Genomic DNA, 18,524 nt, shown 5'->3' on the forward strand with positions numbered 1-18,524 from the left:
CTTATTTTTCCCCATTTCCCATTATCTTCGCCATTTAATTATCTCAAAAATTGAAATTTGGGGGGAAAAATATAAATTTTGGTGGGGAAAAAAGGGTGCTTTGGGGGCAAAACTCCATGAATTTGAATCACAGCTTTCCTGTGATTTTTCCATGATTTCCCCATGATTTCCAGCCAGAAAGAGGCGTGTGATTCATCTGAACATTCTGGAAGCTGGAAGAGGACCAGGCCATCAACCTTCCCAAAAATCTTGACCAGTTCATCCGCAATTCCACCTTTCCCCACTCCCCGGATTCCCAGGTCTGGAAATTCTTCTACGACCTCCCAGGTAGGCAATTCCCAAAATTCCATGGAAAAATGGGATAGGGGGATTTCATCCAGTTTTTTTTTCCTGATTTTCCCCATTATTTTCCCCAATTTTTTTCTCTCTTTTTCTTTTTTTTTCTTAATTTTCCTGATTTTTCCGTCATTTTTCCCTGAATTTTTCCCAGTTTTTTCCCCATTTTTTTCCTGACTTTTTTTCCCTGAGTTTTCCCTATTCCCAAAATTTTTTCTTTTCCACAACTTTTTCTTAAATTTTTCTTAAATTTTTCTGGCTTTTCCCATTTTTTCACAATTTTTTCCCCTGATTTTTCCATTTTTTTTCCTGATTTTCCCCCAATTTTTTTCATTGTTTTTTCTGATTCCTTTCCCTGATTTTTTCCAGGATTTATTCCCTTTTTCTTATTTTTTTCTCAGTTTTCACAATTTTTTTCACATATTTTTCAAACTATTTTTCCTGATTTTTCCCTCTGATTTGTCGAAATATTTCCCCTTTTTTTCCTAATTTTTCCTGAATTTTTCCTGTTTGTTTCCTTGATATTTCCTAGTTTTTTCCCCAATTTTTCCCCCATTTTTCCAGTTTTTTCCCCACTTTCTTGTCCACAGTTTTTATTTATTTTTTTCCTTGATTTTTCACTTTTTTTTTCTCAGTCTTCTTTCTCTTTCTTTTCCTGATTTTTCCGTTTTTTCCCAAATTTTTTCCTAAATTTTTTTCTTGATTTTCCCCCTCTTTTTCCTGATTTTTCCCTCTTCTTTTTGCAGCACCTTCCTGGTTATTCCCCAATTTTTTTCATAATTTGTCCCTGATTTTTTTCTGTATTTCTTAATTGTTTTACTGGTTTTTCCTGATTTTTTCCAGGTTTCTTCCCTCTCTTTTCTCGATTTTACCCAATATTTGCTCAATATTTTTCTAGATTTTCCCCATTATTCCCTGATTTTTCCTGACTTTTTTCCTGATTTTTTTTAATGATTTCTTTTTCATGATTTTTTTATTTTTCTGATTTTTTTTCTCAATTTTTTCCCATTTTTTTTCTTTAGCTTTTCCTTGATTTTTGTGCTTTTTCCTGTTTTAATCCCATTTTTTTCCCCTGATTTTTCCCTTTTCCTTTCCCTAATCTTTCTGGTTTTCCCCAATTCTTTCCTGTTTTTTTTCATTATTTTTTTCTGATTTTTCCAGATTTTTTTATCCTTTTCCTGTTTGTTTCCCTGATTTTACACTGATTTTTTTTTTTCCTCACATTTTTTCTCTGATTTTTTCCCAATTATTTTCCTTATTTTTTTGCAATTTTTTCTCAAATATTTCTGGGTTTTCCTTCATTTTTCCAACATTTTTCCTAATTTTTTCCTGATTTTTCCTGATTTTTCCCAGGGTTTTTTGGTTTTCTTTTCCTGATATTTTCCCTGATTTCTCACAATTTTTCACAATTTTTTTCATGTATTTCCCATTTTTTCCTGATTCTTCTCTATTCCTTTCCCAAATAGTTTCTAGCTTTTTCCCAATTTCTTCTCAAATTTCCCTTGTTTTTACCTGATTATTCCTGTTTTTTTTCCTATTACTTTTCAGATTTTATTCCTCTTTCTTTTCTGGATTTTCCCCAATTTTTCCAAGTTCTTTCCCAGGTTTTTTCCTGATTTCCCAAATATTCTTTCCAATTTTCCCTGGTTTTTCATTAGTTTTCCTTCTTTTCCTATTTTTTCTGATTTTTTCCCCATTTTTTCTGATTTTTCCTGATTTTTCCCAGATTTTTTCCACTGTCTTTTCCTGATTTTTCCCCAATTTTTTCACATTTTTTCCCTTGAGTTTTCTCTTTTTTTCCCCAAAATTTTTCCTGGTTTTCCCCAATTTTTTGTCAGATTTTCCCGTTTTTCCCAAATTTGTTCCTGATTTTTCCCTGATTTTTTTGGATTTTACCCTGATATTTTTGGTTTTTCCCCGAATTTTCCCTTCCATTTTCCTTGAATTTATCCTGGGCTTTTTTCCATTTTTTCCCCAATTTTCCAGTTTCTTTCACACTCCCAGTATCATCCCAGTCACAATCTAATCCCAGTCACTCCCAGTCTGATCCCAGTCACTCCCAGTATGAGGCCAGTGGCCCCCAGTTGCTCCCTGGCAGTGCCAGTGTGACCCCAGTAGCCTCCAGTGTGATCCCTGGGACTCCCTGTCTCTCCCAGTATATCCCAGTCAGCCCCAGCACGCTCCCAGTCATTCCCAGCTCCTCCCAGTTGCTCTCAGCATGATCCCAGTTGTTCCCAGCCACTCCCAGTCAATCCCAGTATGATTCCAGTCACCCTCAGTGGGATCCCAGTCTCAGCCAGCATGGGCCCAGCTGCTCCCAGTATGATCCCAGTATGATCCCAGTATGATGTCAGTACACATCCAATACAGTTCCAGTCATTGCCAGTGTGATCACAGGATGATCCCAGTCCAAACCAGTCCCTGCCAGTGCTGCCACTCCTGGGATCCCCCAGCCCTCTCTGTGTTCCCCCCTCCCACATCTCCCCAGAGGAGCCCCAAGGGCTGGCAGTCCCCAGCCAGGGTCCCCAGCCAGCCCCAGGTTGGATCTGCAGCCCCCAATTTTCCCAGTTTCCCTCTCCTTTTCCCCGGGCCGGGTTCCCCCCGTCCCCAGCGGGTGGGAGCAGCGGAGAGCCCCGCGCTGCCCATCCCGACCTGTCCCGGCTCCATCCCCGCTCCTGCCGTGGGCTGTGAGGGGTTTGGGAACGGGGCACCGAGGGTGTCACTGCTCCTGGGGGAGGAGGAGGAGGGATGGAAGAGGAGGGAGGAAGAAGGAGAGAGAGAAGGGATGGAAGTAGGAGAAGGAGGTGGGGTTAGGGAGGAAGAGGAGGAGGAAGGATGGAAGGGGAGGAGAGGGAGGAAGAGGAGGGACAAAGGAGGATCAGGGAAAGGAGAAGGAACCACAAGGTCGAGCACTCATTGAATTCATAGCCCCCTCCTGTGGGATCATCACCCACCATCCCACAGGTGATGGGGGAGTGGGAGCTTTGCCCGGATATCCTGGGGGGGTCCCTGGGTTGGGTTTATTTTGCGGGGGGGGAGGTTTGGAGAATGTGGAACTGCAAAGCTGAGCGAAAAATCCTACTTGGGGGGACATTGGGGGGTCTCACCATCCCTAAGTGGGGAAATGGAAACGGGGAACTTTTCGGATTCCTGGCACTCCCAGCAGCCTGGGGATGGTAGGGACCGAGCAGACAGGTTGTCCCCAGTACAAGCTTGACTCCCAGCAGCTGGGACAGGCGGGAACCCTTGAACCCCAAACAGGAGAGACTAGAGTTGGGGAAATCCTGGGAGGCATTTTCAGGGCTGAATCTTGGTGTTTTTTGGAGGTTTTACGGACCCCAGATGTCCGGTGACTTCTAGAGACGAGCTTGGACAGAGGGACCTGCAAACTCAATGTCCTCATCCCTTGTATTTCCCCAAACCAGGATTTCCCATTCCCAAACCTTGGCCAGATGGAGAAGGAGGCTACGAGGAAGATGCACCAGGACACCCAGGCAGGTGAGGAGGAAGTCAGTGCCCCTTTCCCCCTCTCTCCTGCTCCATCTCCCAGCCCAGCCTGGCCCCCGGCTGCAGGACAACCCCGCTGCCGACGCCGTCCTGCCGGGGACGCACTGGGGGGATCTCCTTCCCCTTCCCTCTGGCACGGAGGCAAATCCCATCCTCTCCTTGTCCTTCCTCCCCCAGACCAGGAGCTGAGGATGGAGACCAGGGAGGACAAATCCCCACAGCAGAACCTCATGGAAGAGGCAATTTTGAGCAGTTCCACAATGCAGGAATCCAACGGGGAGGAAAATCCCCAGAGATCCCGCAGGAGGAGGGGCTCCAAACCCATCCCAGGGTGCTCTGAGGAGGAAAGACCCACCCTGTGCCGGGAAGGCGGCCGGAGATCCAGGTGGAGCTCTGAGCTGGTGGTCCATGAGCAGCTTCAGGATGGGGAGAAGCTCTACGAGTGCTTGGAGTGTGGGAAGAGCTTCAGTCAGAGCAACAGCCTGATCTGCCACCAGATGATCCACACTGGGGAATGGGCCTATGAGTGTGGGCAATGTGGGAAGGGCTTCAGCTGCAGCTCCGAACTCATCATCCACCAGCGCATCCACACTGGGGAGAGGCCCTACGAGTGTCCCCAGTGTGGGAAGAGGTTTCACACCAGCTCCACTCTCCTCGTGCACCAGCGGATTCACACGGATGAGAGGCCTTTCCGCTGCCCTGACTGTGGGGAGGGCTTCAAGTACAACTCCACCCTCACCATTCACCGGCGCATCCACACTGGGGAGAGGCCCTATGAGTGTGGGGAATGTGGGAAGAGGTTTCAGGCAAGCTCCACTCTGCTAAGGCACCAGCGGATTCACACGGATAAGAGGCCTTTCCACTGCTCTGATTGTGGGGAGGGCTTCAAGCAAAACTCCACCCTTGTCAGGCATCGGCGCATCCACACTGGGGAGAGGCCGTATGAGTGTGGGGAATGTGGGAAGAGCTTCAGCCACAGATCCAACCTCATTACCCACAAACGCATCCACACTGGGGAGAGGCCCTATGAGTGTCCCCAGTGTGGGAAGAGCTTCAGCCAGAGCTCTACCTTGACCCAACACCAACGGAGGCACCACTAAGGGAAACCCTGTGATTGCCCCAAAGTGCAGAAAGAGCTTTGTTCACTGGTGCAGCTTCATCTGCCCTTGCAGGATCCACGTTGGGAAGAGACCTGGTGATCCATGTTCCCTGGGATCCATGCTGGGAAGACACCTGTACCTTTTCCTGCCCATGGCAGTGTCATGATGTGGGATTGAAGAACATGAGGGTCTGGCCATGACCCTGTCATTATATTTAATCCCATCTAAGGTTGTTGCCAGGGACAAGGAAAAAGACTTCCTCTCTCTCACCAGAGGAGAAAGGTGTCCTTTCCAGACAGCAGGAAATATGTGGCCAGAAAGAAACAATCAGTGGTGGTTTAGTTTTCCCTGTAAATAATTTGTCTTATCCCTTCTGTTATACAAATTGTTTCTGTTGCTGTTCATTTCTTATCTCATTGATGTTCCCAGTAAATTGTTCTTATCCCAGCCTGGGATCTTTGCCTTTTGTGCTTTCCATGGCAGGTGGGAGGGAAGCGAGCAGCAGCGCGGTTTCAGCAGGAGCAGGAAATTGGGGAATGCCATTCCTGAAGCCCAGCCCATGGAAACCGAGCATCCCAGCTGGTGCCAGGCCTGGTTGCCATGGCAGCAGCCTTGGGAGCGGGTCCCTGGCTGGGGGCTGCGGGAACCTCTTCCCTCTGGTGCCCAGGGACAGGAGTGGAGGGAGCGGCTGGAGCTGAGGCGGGCAGGTTTAGGCTGGATGTGAGGAAAAGGTTTTTCCCCGAGGCTGCTGGGGCACTGAACAGGCTCCCCAGGGAAGGCTCCCAGCTCCAGGGCTGGCTGAGCTCCAGCAGCGTTTGGCCAGCGCTGCCAGGCCCAGGCTGGGATTGTTGGGGTGCCCTGTGCAGGGCCAGCAGTTGGACTGGAGGATCCCCATGGCTCCCTCCCAACTCAGCCAATTCTGTGGCTCTGGGATCCCATGAGCCTGGGGATGGGACTGCAAATGGTTGTCATGGCAACGGGCTCTGGCTCCAGGCCTGAGCTGGTGTCCATGGCAAACATCCCTGGCATGGGGTCTCCATGGAGCTGCCAAGGGACTGCCCATAGCAACAGGGGCTGTGATGGTTGCCATGGAATCAGAACATAACAACAAGGGGCTGGTGATGGTTGCCTACCAAGGATCAGATTTGTTACAGGCCCTCAGAAGGGCTCCATGGGGACATTCCAAGGTTCTCCAGGCTGTTCAAGAGCCGGAATGTCACAGGCAGAGACAGGGGCTCCACAGAGACCTCCCAGGGGTTTCTGGGGATGCTGAAGAGCCGAGTGGTCAGACGCAGTCCCAGCAATTCCATGGTGACATCCCAGGGGACCCTGGGCTGCAAAGGCACCGCTCTGTCACAGGCACTACCGGGGGCTCCACGGTGACATCCCAGGAGTCCCCAGGCTGCCAAAGTGCTGTTATGTCACAGACACTCCCAGGGCTTTGTTTCATGCGCTAAGTGGGATCTTCAGTCAAATGCTTTATTTCTTTATTGGAGAAACTCCTGCTGAGTCATGAGATGGAGAAATGACACCCAGCAGCCACCAGGGATCCCCAAATCCCTTAAGGTCACCTAGACTTTTAAATTCTTTCTAAGGCAGGGGACTGGGAGCAGCTGGATTCAATCCCAGCCCCAGAGTTTGTTAAAGGTTTATGTGTGTTGATTGGACAGGTGGAATTGAACCATAATGCAATTTTCCCCACAGGATTAACAATGGAATATCAGATATATTTATACAAATACTACTGTGACTGATTCTGGCATGATTAGACTGATTTATTTACACCACAGAGTAAATAAAGAAAAAGAGTTATTTACACCACAGTAGAGGAGCTATAACAATTATTAGACTATAGTGCTCTAGGAAACAATTTTGAAGTAAACAGGGCCTTGCTGGAGTTGTTTGAGCCCATTCCAGGCACAGCCTCCTGCTCCAGCAGGAACTGCCTTTCCTGTGCCATGGCCAGGGCAGATCCTGCTGCAGGAAAAGCCCCAGGCCAGCCCCAAGCCAGGGAAGGGCTCGGGCACAAGTGCAGAGTGCCGTGCTGGGAGCTGTGCCAGGGACAGCCTGAGGCACCAAAGGCACCTTGGCAGCAGCAGCTGCTTCCAGGCCATGGCCAGAAGGCTCCCTTGGCACCCCGGCCTGGTGGCCAGCACTGCAGAGCTGCTGCTTCAGGGCTCATTTCTGGCTGGGCTCTGAAAAGCCACTGCTGCTCCAGGAGCCTGACTGGGAAGCAATTGGCCCCAGCACACTGGGGACAAGATAATAATGAAACAACTCTTCATGGCAGCAGAGACAAGGCAGGGGCAGAGGAAAGGGGAGAGCCAGGCCCAGGGGACATGGCTGCAATGGTGATGGCTGTGAGGTCAGTGCCACTGCAGCAGCCTGGCTGGCCCTCATCAGACATTCTGGCCAGGAGGGTTGTGAGGGCACCCAGCACATCAGAGAACCCACACAACAGCAATTCCATCCTTGGGGAGGGGCTTTCACTGTGTCAGGTTGCACAGAGCTCCTGCTCTGGGAGCATTCCTGGAATGGGGCATCCACTTCTCTGGAAAAGCAGTTGCAGTTTTGTGCCACTCTGATTGCAAAATATTTCCTCCTTCTAACAAATCCAAATCCATTCTTGCTCAATTTAAAGATATTGATCCTTGTTCTGTCACTGGAAGATTTGTGAGAAAATATCTTTGACCAGTGTTCCCATTTTCACAGCCCATGGAAAAGACTAAAAAATCTCCCAGGATGGGGTTTGGAGGCCTCATCACATAAGCAGCAGGTAGAGGCTGAGGGCCCTGGGCTGTGAAGCTGCAAGGCCCTGCCAGAGGCAACTTGTGCAGCCCTTTGGCCATGGCTGCTGGCCCTGGGCCTCAGCCCTTGGCCCTTGCCATTCCTGAAACACATCCAGCTTTGCTCAGCACCACAGACACCTTTCCCTTGCTTGTCCCCAGCTGCCATCAGGGCCTCCAGTCTTCTGCTCTGCCTGGAACCTGGGGACGCTTTCTCACTCGTGTCTCTCATTTCAACTACAAGAAACTTCAGTGTTTCCATCTGACTTGGAGCTCTTGAGGAGTTTCTGGAGCACACTCTGAGGGACTGAGTGTGATGCCAAGAGCCCCAAAGGCCCGAGAGGGTGATGAAAGTGCTGGTGCTGTGTCTGTGCTGCTGAGCTGGGCCGGGCTCCTGGCCCAGAGGCAGCTCCTGGCAAGGGCAGCGCTGCAGAGAGACAGCTCTGGCCAGGAGCAGCTCCTGAGCACAGCCCAGCAGGGCTGGGGCCCTGCCAGGGCAGCTCAGGGACACAGAGAGCAGGCCCAGACAGAGCTGCCAGGGGCTCAGCACTGGCAGGGGCTGTGGGATGTGCCAGAGGGGGCTGTGTCCCAGCAGCACCTCTGTGGCTGTGTCCTGGAGCCCCAGAGCAGCTGTGATGTCAGAAAGGGGCTGTGTGACAGCTCCGAGTGGGTTGTGTGAGGTCACAGCTGGGTCTGTGACATTACAGAGTTTGTTGTGTGAGGTCACTGAGCAGCTACGGTATCACAGAGGGGACTGTGTGACATCAGAAAGCAGGGGGTGACACTGCAGTGTAGCTGCATGACATCACAGCATGGTCTGGGTGATATCACTTAGTGGGTGGTGATATCAGAGAGAGGACTATGACACCAGAGGTTAGATAAAGAATATCACAGAGAGGGTTGTGACATCACTGAGCAGACTGTGACACCACATGGTTGTGATATGAAATCCTAAAGTGGGCAGTGACATCACAGAAGAGCCATGTGACATCTCAGGACAGGTTGTATGACATCACAGTGCTGACTGTGACATCACAGAGTGAGCTGTGACATCAAATGTGGCTGTGTGATATCACAGGAGGCTATGTGACATCACAAGGTGGTTTTGTGGCATATAGGAAGAGATGTGACGTCACAGAATGGTGGTGTGACATCCCAGAGCAGGTTGTGTGACACCACTGAGTGGGCTGTGACATCCCAGGTGGCTGTGTGACATCTCGAGGTCACTGGGGAGGTCACTCTGCCCCAACCTCCTTCACAGTTCCCCCCAGAGAAGTTCAACGCTGCCCTTGCAGCAGCCTGTCTGCACAGAAACACTTCCAGGGCTCTCTGCATTTCCCTTCCCTCACTCTTGCCTCACTCACACACCTCCCAACAACCCACTTGGTGCTTTCAGCTGCAAGGAGTTCAAAGCTTGTCTGTCCTTCAGCAGCTGCTCTAATTCTGCCTTCAGCCAACTCTGGGGTTGTGTTTATTGTAGAACTCCCTGTGTGTCTGAAACATTCCTTGTGTGGCTCTGCCTTGGGGAAGGGGAACCTCCTTGGTGGCACCTTGGGCTTGGCACACACTTGAGGAGGGTGTCTGTTTTCCATGGGGAAACTCAGCAGTTTTAGATTGCTAAAATCAAAGAAGGAAAACCCCTCTTTGCCTGAGTGCAGCCAGTTCTGTGAGCAAAGCAGGTCCCAGGGGAGTGAGGAGAGACAGGATGGGGCTGGGGAATGTGAAGCAAGGTTGTCCCCACTGGGTCAGACCTCAAGGCACAGTTTCTCTGACCTGGCCAGACCTCCTTAGGAGAGACCCTGGATCAATATCCATCACTGAATGCTGCAATCACCTCTGCTCTAAAGAGAACAGGAATAAAAGACACCCTTTAAAATAGGAACACCTATTTCCTAGAAGCTCTTTGAACTATTTCTCCATAAGTATTGTAGGAAACTTTCCTAGGAACTGCACCAGACCAGAGGGAAATCAAGGCACAGCCATGGTTTGTTAGGACTTGCTTGATCCTAATGAGCCCCGTGGTGCATTTGGAGCTGAGCCCTTGAACCTCAGGGCCTGAGATGAGATTGCACAAACCTTTCCATCCAGGAAACAAAGTCAGAGGAAACACCCAAAGTGTCTCCAGGCATTAATGGGTGCCACTGAGGTCCATCCCCAACACAGGCTCCTCATGGACTCCTTGGAGGAGAGGACACAAGAACAAGAATTGCACAAAAACCTCTCAGAGACTCAGTGTGGGAAGGAAAATCCAAAGTAGCTGAAAAAGCCCTGAGTATCTCAAAGTATTGATGAGCTCCACTGAGTGTCAATGCAAAGCTCCCAAGGGACTCGTTAAAGCAGATAATTGGGGCCAGGATTGCACAAACTTCTCAGAGACTCAGGGTGGGAAGGAAAAAGGAAAGTGCCTTAAGAACCTGAAGTACCTTGAAGCATTAATGAGCCCCACTGAGTGTTGTTACTGACAAAGGCTCTCAAGGGACTAATTACAGCAGATAATTGGAGGCCAGGATTGCACAAAGCTCTCAGAGACTCCAAGGCAAAAGCCAAAGTCCTTTGAAAAAGCTGCAGTCCCTGGGAGCATGAAGGAGCCCCCAGGGCCATTCCTGAGCAAGGCTCCCCAGGGACTCCTTCCAGCAGATCCCTGAGGACACTGGCATGTGGGCTAGGGGGGTGCTGAGGGCAGGCCAAGGGGGTGACAGTGGCCAGCCTTGCTGGGGCTGTGCCAGGAGGCCCCAGGGCCTCAGGACAAGGTGTCTCCTCACAGCCCTTGCTGGCACAGCATTGGCTGCTGTGGCCCAGGGCACCAAGCCTTGGCTTCTCTTTGTCCCCAGCTGTCATCAGTGCCTCCAGTTCTCTGCTCTGCCTGGGACCTAGGGACACTTTCTCAGTCACGTCCCTCAGTGGGACCCATTAAAAGTGAAAGAAACTTTGGAGTTGGATTCTAACTTGGAGTTCTTGAGAGCTTTCTTCCCCTCCCTGTCAGGGACTGATGTTCAGGGCCTCAGCACAAAGGCCCAAGAGGCTCATTACAGTCCTGCTGCTGTGTCTGTGCTGCTGAGCTGGGCCGGGCTCCTGGCACAGAGGCAGCTCCTGGAAACCAAGAAGAGCTTCAAAAGCACATTTCTCTTGCTGAGCAGCTCTTCTGCCAGCCCAGCAGGGCTGGGGCACTGCCTGCAGCCACCCTGGGCACAGCCCAGAGGCACAGAGAGCTTCAATCAGTCAGGGCTGGGAAGGGGCTGAGAAGTGCCTGGGGCAGAATCCCTGCCAGCCCTTGGCACAGGAAGCCTCTGGCTGCAGGACAATGCAGCTGCAGCTCCTGGAGGCATCTCCTAAAGCTGGAACATGCCAGTGCCTACAGACTCTGTGAGTACATTCTCTGCCTGTCCCTTGTGCAGAGCAGCCAGGGGTGCCCAGGGCTGTCCTGCAGAGCAGGGTCCTGCAGCCCAGGGCGCTGTGCTGGGGCAGGGACTCTGCTGCCTGCCAGGGACAGCTCTCAGCCGGCCCGGGGAGCTGCTCCCAGCGCTGGGGAGAAGCTGTGGGGGGAAGGAGCCACCCTGAGCAGGGCAGGGGCTGCTGCTGAGAGGGGCTGGGTGGGGCAAGGCTGCTCCCAGCTCCAGTCCTGCCTGGGCACAGCTCCAGAGGACACTTCCCAAAAGAAGGTGAGACTGGAATTGCTGTAAAGATCAGGAGCTTTCCTGAGACTGTGTTCAATTTCTCTCTTTAAGCAGGGTGGGAAAGTTGAGATGATAGCAAAAAGATTTTTGCTTTTTATGCATTTTTAATATATTTTTAGATCTGTAAACTATTATCATGTAATTATAAAATTTTAATTCTTAATTAACTCTATTAAACTATTATTCTATAGTATAGTATAGTATAGTATACTATACTATACTATACTATACTATTATATTATATTATATTACATTTATATTATAATTAAGGACAACTATTATCCTTAATTAACTCTAATATGTTTCCTAACCTTACTCTTAGATTTTAGAACAATAATCTGATCTTCTAAATAGATTTCTGAAATACTGTATTGTCTTATCATCAGAGAGAGGAGCTACAAGAAGAACATTTTGTTTTGTAACCAGAATGTGAGCAGTCATAACAAAAACTGGGGCAAAGAAACCCTTGGACCTACTCCAATGGGTTGACTCAGGGGTGTGTAACTGGGGCAGCTGAATCTCCTATTGAATGTTTCTGTTAAATATCCTAATTAATCAACCTTAATAAATTGTTGAAATAAGGGGCCGGGTGCACCCCATCCCCACTGGGATACATGGAAGTTTCCAATAAAGGTCTGGATTTTACTTTACTGTTCTAACACTGTTGCAAAGGTTTAGGGTTTTTTTCTCTTTTGATTATAGACAACGAAGGAGATGAGAGAAGCAGAAGAGGAATTGTAATCCCAGAATCACAGAACATTCTGAGTTGAAAGTGACACACCAGGAACAGCAAAGTAATGTTTGAACATGTACAGAGATGACAGAATTGTAAGTTTGGGTGCTCAGTCTCTCTGCTGGGAGCCTCCTAAACAGCCTAAATGCACTGCTCTGATATTGTCATTGGTATCTGGGGCTCTCAGGGAGGCTCTGGCATCTGCAGCAGCTGAGTCAGGTCCTGCCCTTGGGATTGCTGCCAGGCAGGTGTGTCCATGGGAATGGGGTGTCCCAGCTTCCCTGTGACCTGTGGGGCTGTGGGCAAAGCAGTCCATGCCAAAGGGGAATGAGCTGAGCCCCCTCCCTGAGATCCCATCATGGGCACACCTGGGGATCTCCTTGCTGTGTCCTTCCAAGCTCTGAGCTGCCCTCCTGGCTGCAAATCTGTGCCAGAGCCTCTCAGAGTTCCCTGAATGTCCCACGGGGAAGGGCAGAGATGCCACAGCTGAGGAAATGCTGTTGGCTCTGCCAAGGGAGCCGTGAGTGTCCTTGGCAGAGGGGGGTGCTGAGACCTTGCCCAGAGACCTTTAGAGAGGGTGAGACATTCAGGGATCCCTCTGCTCTGGGCAGGGTCTGGTTTGTGCCAGGGTGACACAGGAGTGTGATTGTGCTCTGATTCCAGCCAAAGGTGCAAACCCAGGGCAGTTGGGAACAAGCCCATCCAGCCCCTCACCTTCCCTAAGGAAGAAATCCTTAAAGAGGTAATCCTTTGCCTCTCACATCTCTCAGTGGGAAATTCTGAGTGCAGCAGAAATGCTGGGGATTTCTGACCTCACAGAACCAGGAATGATTTGTGGGCAGGAAAAGAATATTTAAAATTTCTTCCTGGTCTCAATATCTTTTAGAAGTGGGAATAAAGATGGCAACAAGCCCTTCTGCATTAGGAGTGATTCCCCTCACAAATCCTGAATATCCAGCTTTTCCCCTCTGTTACATGGCCACAAACCCAGGGCAGCAGGGCAGGGATGGCTCCTGGAGAGCCCCCAGGCACAGGCCTGGCTGCTCGACAGCACAGCTGGAGCTCAGTCAGGGACATGGGTGAAGTTTTCCCAGAGCTGCAACAAGGGTGGGTGAGTCCCAGTGGGACAATCTACAGGGAATGGCCCATGTTTGACTCAAAGCAGCCTCTCCTGACTTGTCACTGTCCTTTGTCCATGAACAGGTCCCCATGTGCAGCCACAGCAAATGTCCAACAGCAGCTCCATCAGCCACTTCCTCCTGCTGGCATGGGCAGACACGCGGCAGCTGCAGCTCCTGCACTTCTGCCTCTTCCTGGGCATCTCCCTGGCTGCCCTCCTGGGCAACGGCCTCATCATCAGCGCCGTAGCCTGCAGCCACCACCTGCACAGCCCCATGTTCTTCTTCCTGCTCAACCTGGCCCTCACTGACCTGGGCTCCATCTGCACCACTGTGCCCAAAGCCATGCACAATTCCCTCTGGGACACCAGACACATCTCCGACACAGGATGTGCTGCACAGCTCTTTTTCTTGCTGTTCTTCCTTGCAGCAGAGTTTTCCCTGCTGACCATCATGTGCTACGACCGCTACATGTCCATCTGCAAACCCCTGCACTACAGGACCCTCCTGGGCAGCAGAGCTTGTGCCCACATGGCAGCAGCTGCCTGGGCCACTGCCTTTCTCTATTCACTGCTGCACACAGCCAGTACATTTTCCCTGCCCCTGTGCCATGGCAATGCCCTGGGCCAGTTCTTCTGTGAAATCCCTCAGATCCTCAAGCTCTCCTGCTCCAATTCCTACACTAGAGAACTTGGGCTCATTGCAGTCAGTGCCTGTCTGCTACTTGGTTGTTTTGTGTTCATTGTTTTCTCCTATGTGCAGATCTTCAGGGCTGTGCTGAGGATCCCCTCTGAGCAGGGACGGCACAAAGCCTTTTCCACCTGCCTCCCTCACCTGGCTGTGGTCTCTCTGTTCCTCAGCACTGCCATATTTGCTCATCTGAAGCCCCCCTCCATCTCCTCCCCATCCCTGGATCTGGCACTGTCAGTTCTGTACTCAGTGGTGCCTCCAGTCCTGAACCCCCTCATCTACAGCCTGAGGAACCAGGAGCTCAAGGCTGCAGTGTGGAGAATGGTGACTGGATCATTTCAGAAACATTAAACTGCTGGCCAATTTCTGCAAATCACTTGTAATAAAAGTCAACTTTGATACTTCTTGTTTTAATTTTGGAGGTTCTTTTTCTTCATTTTACTTTCTAATATTGTGTACAATAAAATGTTATTATTTGTGCCATTTCTCATTTTGTTTCTCCCTCCACCTTCCTTGTGGCCACAGACTATGTCCATGAGGGCCTGTGCTCTTGGTGGCTTTAAAGGAACTAAAGGATCTCCCAGCAAAGTTTTCTGCAGAGATGCCCCTTTTGTTCCCTTCTCTGGAGCTGCAGCAGCAGTGTCTGTGTGCAGAGCTGGGGGCAGATCAGTGCTGGCACAGCAGCTGTGCCCAGGAGCAGCAGCACTTGGTGTTGCCAGTGCTGCTCCCGTGCCACTGCCCCGCTGCCCTCCTGGCCCTGGTGTTGCTGCAGGGCCTGAGTGCTCTCGGGGCCGGGCACAGCCCTGGGGGTGGCAGTGCCAGGGCTGCAGCAGGGACAGGCCATGGGCACTGCTGGGGCAGCGCTGACGCCTCAGGGCAGGGCCTGGGGGCTCCAGGCTCCTTGCCCAGGCTCTCTCAAGAACACGGCCAGGCCAAAGCTCAGCACAGAAAACCCCCGTCAGCAGCCCCAGGCTGGCCGTGGGCAGGCTGGGGGCAAACAGCATGGCTGGGGCTCTGCAAGGTCCCTGGGGGAGATGGGAAGGAGCAGCAGAGCAGGGACTGATCCATCCCCACTGCGCTGGACACCCCAGGGCAGCGTCCCAGAGCGTCCTCATGGAGCTGCCAACAACATCCCCCCTGTGCAGCCCTGGCCTCTCCCCCAGCTCAGAGAGGTGCTGCATCCTTGCAGGCACAGACACGGCAGCACTGGCTCAGGAGCCCCTGTTTGCACTGCCCAGAGCAGGCGTCAGCACCCCCATGGTGCTGCTGTGGGGAGATGAACCTGAGGGAGCACAAATGCCATCAGCCCCTGGGGCCAGGAAGGGCTGGGGGACAGGAGGGAAACCACTCAGGTTTGTTGTGGCCTCTGAAGTCACACAGAAAGTTTGTTTCCATGAGCTGTGAGTTTCCTGTGCCACTGCAGACGTTGTTGCTCAGAGCCAGGGCTGCCTGGCAGCCACCCCCAAACTGCCCTGAGCATTTCCTTTGCTTCACCTTTGCTTTCTTTACTCTTCCCTGCTCCAGATTTCTTCCTGTTGCCCACCCCTGTTCCCTGCCCTGCTAACAGCCCATCCCTGTTTGCCCTTTCCTCTTTGGCCATACTCCCCATTTCAGTTCCCCAGTTGGCACCACAGGAATGTCCCCTGGGGAGCAGGATCATCCTACAGGTGCTTCAGGAATTGTCTGCAGGGTCCTGCAGGGCCTCGTGCTGCTCCCTTGCCAGAGGCAGCACAGGCCAGGGGGGCACATCTGGGCTGCTGTGTCTGGCTCTGGGGCTCCCTGTTCTGGGCAATGAGGAGGAGCTGGAGAGGCTCTGCAGGACTGACAGGATGGGCTTTGGGACCTGTGTGGAGAAGCTGAGGGACCTGGGCTGCTGCACCTTCTGAAGAGGAGGCCCAGGGTTCATCCTGCACCAGCTGCAAGGGTGGTTTGAGAGAATCACAGAATCAGCAAGGTTGGAAAAGACCTTGGAGATCATCAAGTCCGAATTGTACACTGACACACCTTGTCTTCCCTGAGCCTCCAGGATAAACAACCCCATCTCCCTCAGCTGCTCCTCACAGGACTTGTGCTCCAGACCCCTCACCAGCCTTGTTGCCCTTCTCTGGACACGCTCCAGCCCCTCCATGGCCTTCCTAAATTGGGGGCCCAGAACTGGACACAGCACTTGAGGTGCTGCTCAACCAGTGCAGAGTAGAGGGGAGGAATCCCTGCCCTGCTCCTGCTGGCCACATCATTCCTGATCCAGGCCAGGAGCCATTGGCCTCCTTGGCCACCTGGGCACACTGCTGGCTCATGCCCAGCCTGCTGTCCATCAGTGCTCCAGGTCCCTTTCTGCCTGGCTGCTGTCCAGCCACTCTGTCCCCAGCCTTTATGTTGCATGGGTTGTTATGGCCAAAGTGCAGGACCTGACACTTGGACTTGTTAAACCTCACCTTGTTGGGTTTGGGCCCTGGATCCAGCCTGTCCAGCTCCCTGTGCAGAGCCCTCCTACCCTGCAGCACATCAACACTCCCAGCCAACCTGGTGTCACCACAGTTCCATGGGGCCCTAGAGTGTCATAATGGTCTCCAGGATTCCATGAGGCCTCCCAGGGTCACAGTGTCCCTTTGGTTCCATGGGACCCCTTGGTGTAACAAAGTCCCTTGGATCCTTGGGCCCCACAGTGTCACAATGGCACCTTGGTCCCCCAACACCCTGCAGTGTCTCAGTGGATCCTTGCTTCCATGAGGTCTCACAGTGCAGCAATGCTCTCCTTGGTTCCACAGTGTCACCATGGCCTCTTGGTCCCAAGGGCACCATGGTGTCAAACATGTTTCCTTCATTCCATGAGTCCCTGAGGAGCAACACTGTCCCCTTGGTTCCATGGGGCCCTGCAGTGTCCCAATGGCCCCATCATGACACAAGGTCCTGCTCTGTCACAATGCTCTGCATGGTTCCACAAGGCCCTGCAGTGTCACAGGGGCCTCTTGGTTCCATGAGCCCAAGGAAGAGGTGGCCTCTGGAGTAGCAAAATTCATTAGCATTCTCCAGGTGGCTGAGGATCCGTCCTCCTTAGAACAGGAATGAACAGAAATGGGCACAGCTTTCTGGCTATCCCAGCTTTGGAATGGGCCCTGGGCCTGGAGCAGGAGCAGCTCCTGAGAGCCCCAAGACCAGGGCTCTTGTGCTGGCCTGGGCAGATGGGATGGCAGGAGGGGCTGCAGAGCTCTCGGCACCTCAGGGAGAGGGGAGCAGGGCACCCAGGGAGCCTCCTTTTCCCTTGGCCAAGCACCTTCCCCCATGGCTGGGGCTGAGGCCTCTCTGAGCTGCAGCTGCTGCTGTGCCCTGCAGAGGGGCTGAGGCCGTGGGGCAGTGCCCAGAGCAGCCGGCCCTGAGCAGAGCTGTGGGGCCAGAGCCGGCTGGGCTGTGCTGGGGAGAGGCCCTGGCTGCTGCTGAGAGCTCAGGGCAGCTGGGACAGCTTGGAGGGAGCTGGGCTGGGCTCAGAGAGCCTGCCAGAGAAACCAGCAGTGTCCATCTCAGCCTGTGTGAGGGTGCAGGGGCAGGACTCATTGGCTCAACGAAGCCACACATTGTCACAATGGTGTCCATGGTACCATGAAGCCCCGCAGTGTCACAATGGACCTTTGGTCCCACGGAGCCCCTAGAGTCACTGTGGTCCACTTGCCTCCATGTGGCCCTGTTGTATCACAATGGATCCTTGGTTCCATGGAGCCTCACAGTGTCAGAATGTTCTGCTTGGTTCCATGGAGCCACCCTGCGTCAGAATGTTCTGCTTGGTTCCATGGGGCCCTGCAGTGTCACAATGGCCCCTTGGTTCCATGGGGCCCTGTGCTGGTGCATTCCCCCCTCCCCTTCTCAGGCCGCCCTGCCAGCTGAGAAATGCTCCTTGGGCCTGGGCCTTGGCCAACAGCCCCTGGGCTCAGCTCCTCTGCAGCTCATCAGAAACACTGTCTGCTCCCAGGCACTGCTGCTGCCCAAGCAGCTCCTGCTTGCTTCAGGAGCAGCCCTGGGAACTGTTTCTGTTCCCTGCGTGGCACAACATCCCTGTTCTCAGCCTTGCAAAGAAAGCTGTTGATGCCAAGTGCGGCCAGGATGAAACATTGCTGTGCCTGAAGCCCCTCTCTTGGGGCCCTACAAACAGCGCTCCAAAAGGAGCCCCTTGCAGCTCTCCTGGGCCAGCCACCTCCCTCGGAGTGGGGCCTCTGTGAGCCGGGAACTCTCCCGTTTGCTGCACTCGGGGCATCCCCGAACAAGGACGGAGCCTGGGCCGATCCCCCCACTCCTCCAGGCTCAGCCCTTGGCCCGCTGGGGAGATGCCAAAGCATCGGCAGGGAGCATTTCCCTGCCCTGCAGGGGAATTTCTCACAGCTGCCTTGCACTGCCTCTTTGTGTCTGTGTGCACACACCAGTGCTGTGCCCTGGCAAATGGGGCAGAAATGCTGCTCTGGGAGGGGCTGGAGTGCCTTGGAGATCTGAGTCAGTCAGGCCTGTGGGTGAGGGTAAGTCATTAGGTAAAAGCTAAGTTAAATGCTGCCTAGTGTTGCTCTTTTTAAAGTTTAATATAAGTTATAAGCTAA

The 18,524-nt window shown here is 52.3% G+C and overlaps 2 protein-coding genes across 2 annotated transcripts in view; both read left to right on the forward strand.

Moving 5' to 3' along the window:
- The first annotated feature begins 3,788 nt into the window (after positions 1-3,788).
- LOC147647258 (uncharacterized) overlaps positions 3,789-18,524 on the forward strand; it is a 387,407-nt gene continuing 372,671 nt past the window's right edge. Inside the window, exons 1-2 of the mRNA XM_086872454.1 lie at positions 3,789-3,830; positions 4,425-4,879. Of these exons, the coding sequence (XP_086728580.1) occupies positions 3,789-3,830; positions 4,425-4,879 (497 nt within the window). The remainder of the gene's footprint in view (positions 3,831-4,424; positions 4,880-18,524) is intronic.
- LOC147647259 (olfactory receptor 14J1-like) lies at positions 10,236-14,427 on the forward strand. The gene is made up of 3 exons (XM_086872603.1): positions 10,236-11,092; positions 12,106-12,231; positions 13,340-14,427. Exon 3 carries the CDS (start codon positions 13,363-13,365, stop codon positions 14,293-14,295), a length of 933 nt encoding a protein of 310 aa, XP_086728729.1. The 5' UTR covers positions 10,236-11,092; positions 12,106-12,231; positions 13,340-13,362; the 3' UTR covers positions 14,296-14,427.

This window comes from Cyanistes caeruleus, unplaced genomic scaffold, assembly GCF_971803275.1.
Source record: "Cyanistes caeruleus unplaced genomic scaffold, bCyaCae1.hap1.1 HAP1_SCAFFOLD_65, whole genome shotgun sequence".
NCBI lineage: Eukaryota > Metazoa > Chordata > Aves > Passeriformes > Paridae > Cyanistes > Cyanistes caeruleus.

Excerpts from the sequence above, each read along its gene's own strand:
- LOC147647259 (XM_086872603.1), top strand. The coding sequence starts at position 13,363 with ATGTCCAACAGCAGCTCCATCAGCCACTTCCTCCTGCTGGCATGGGCA.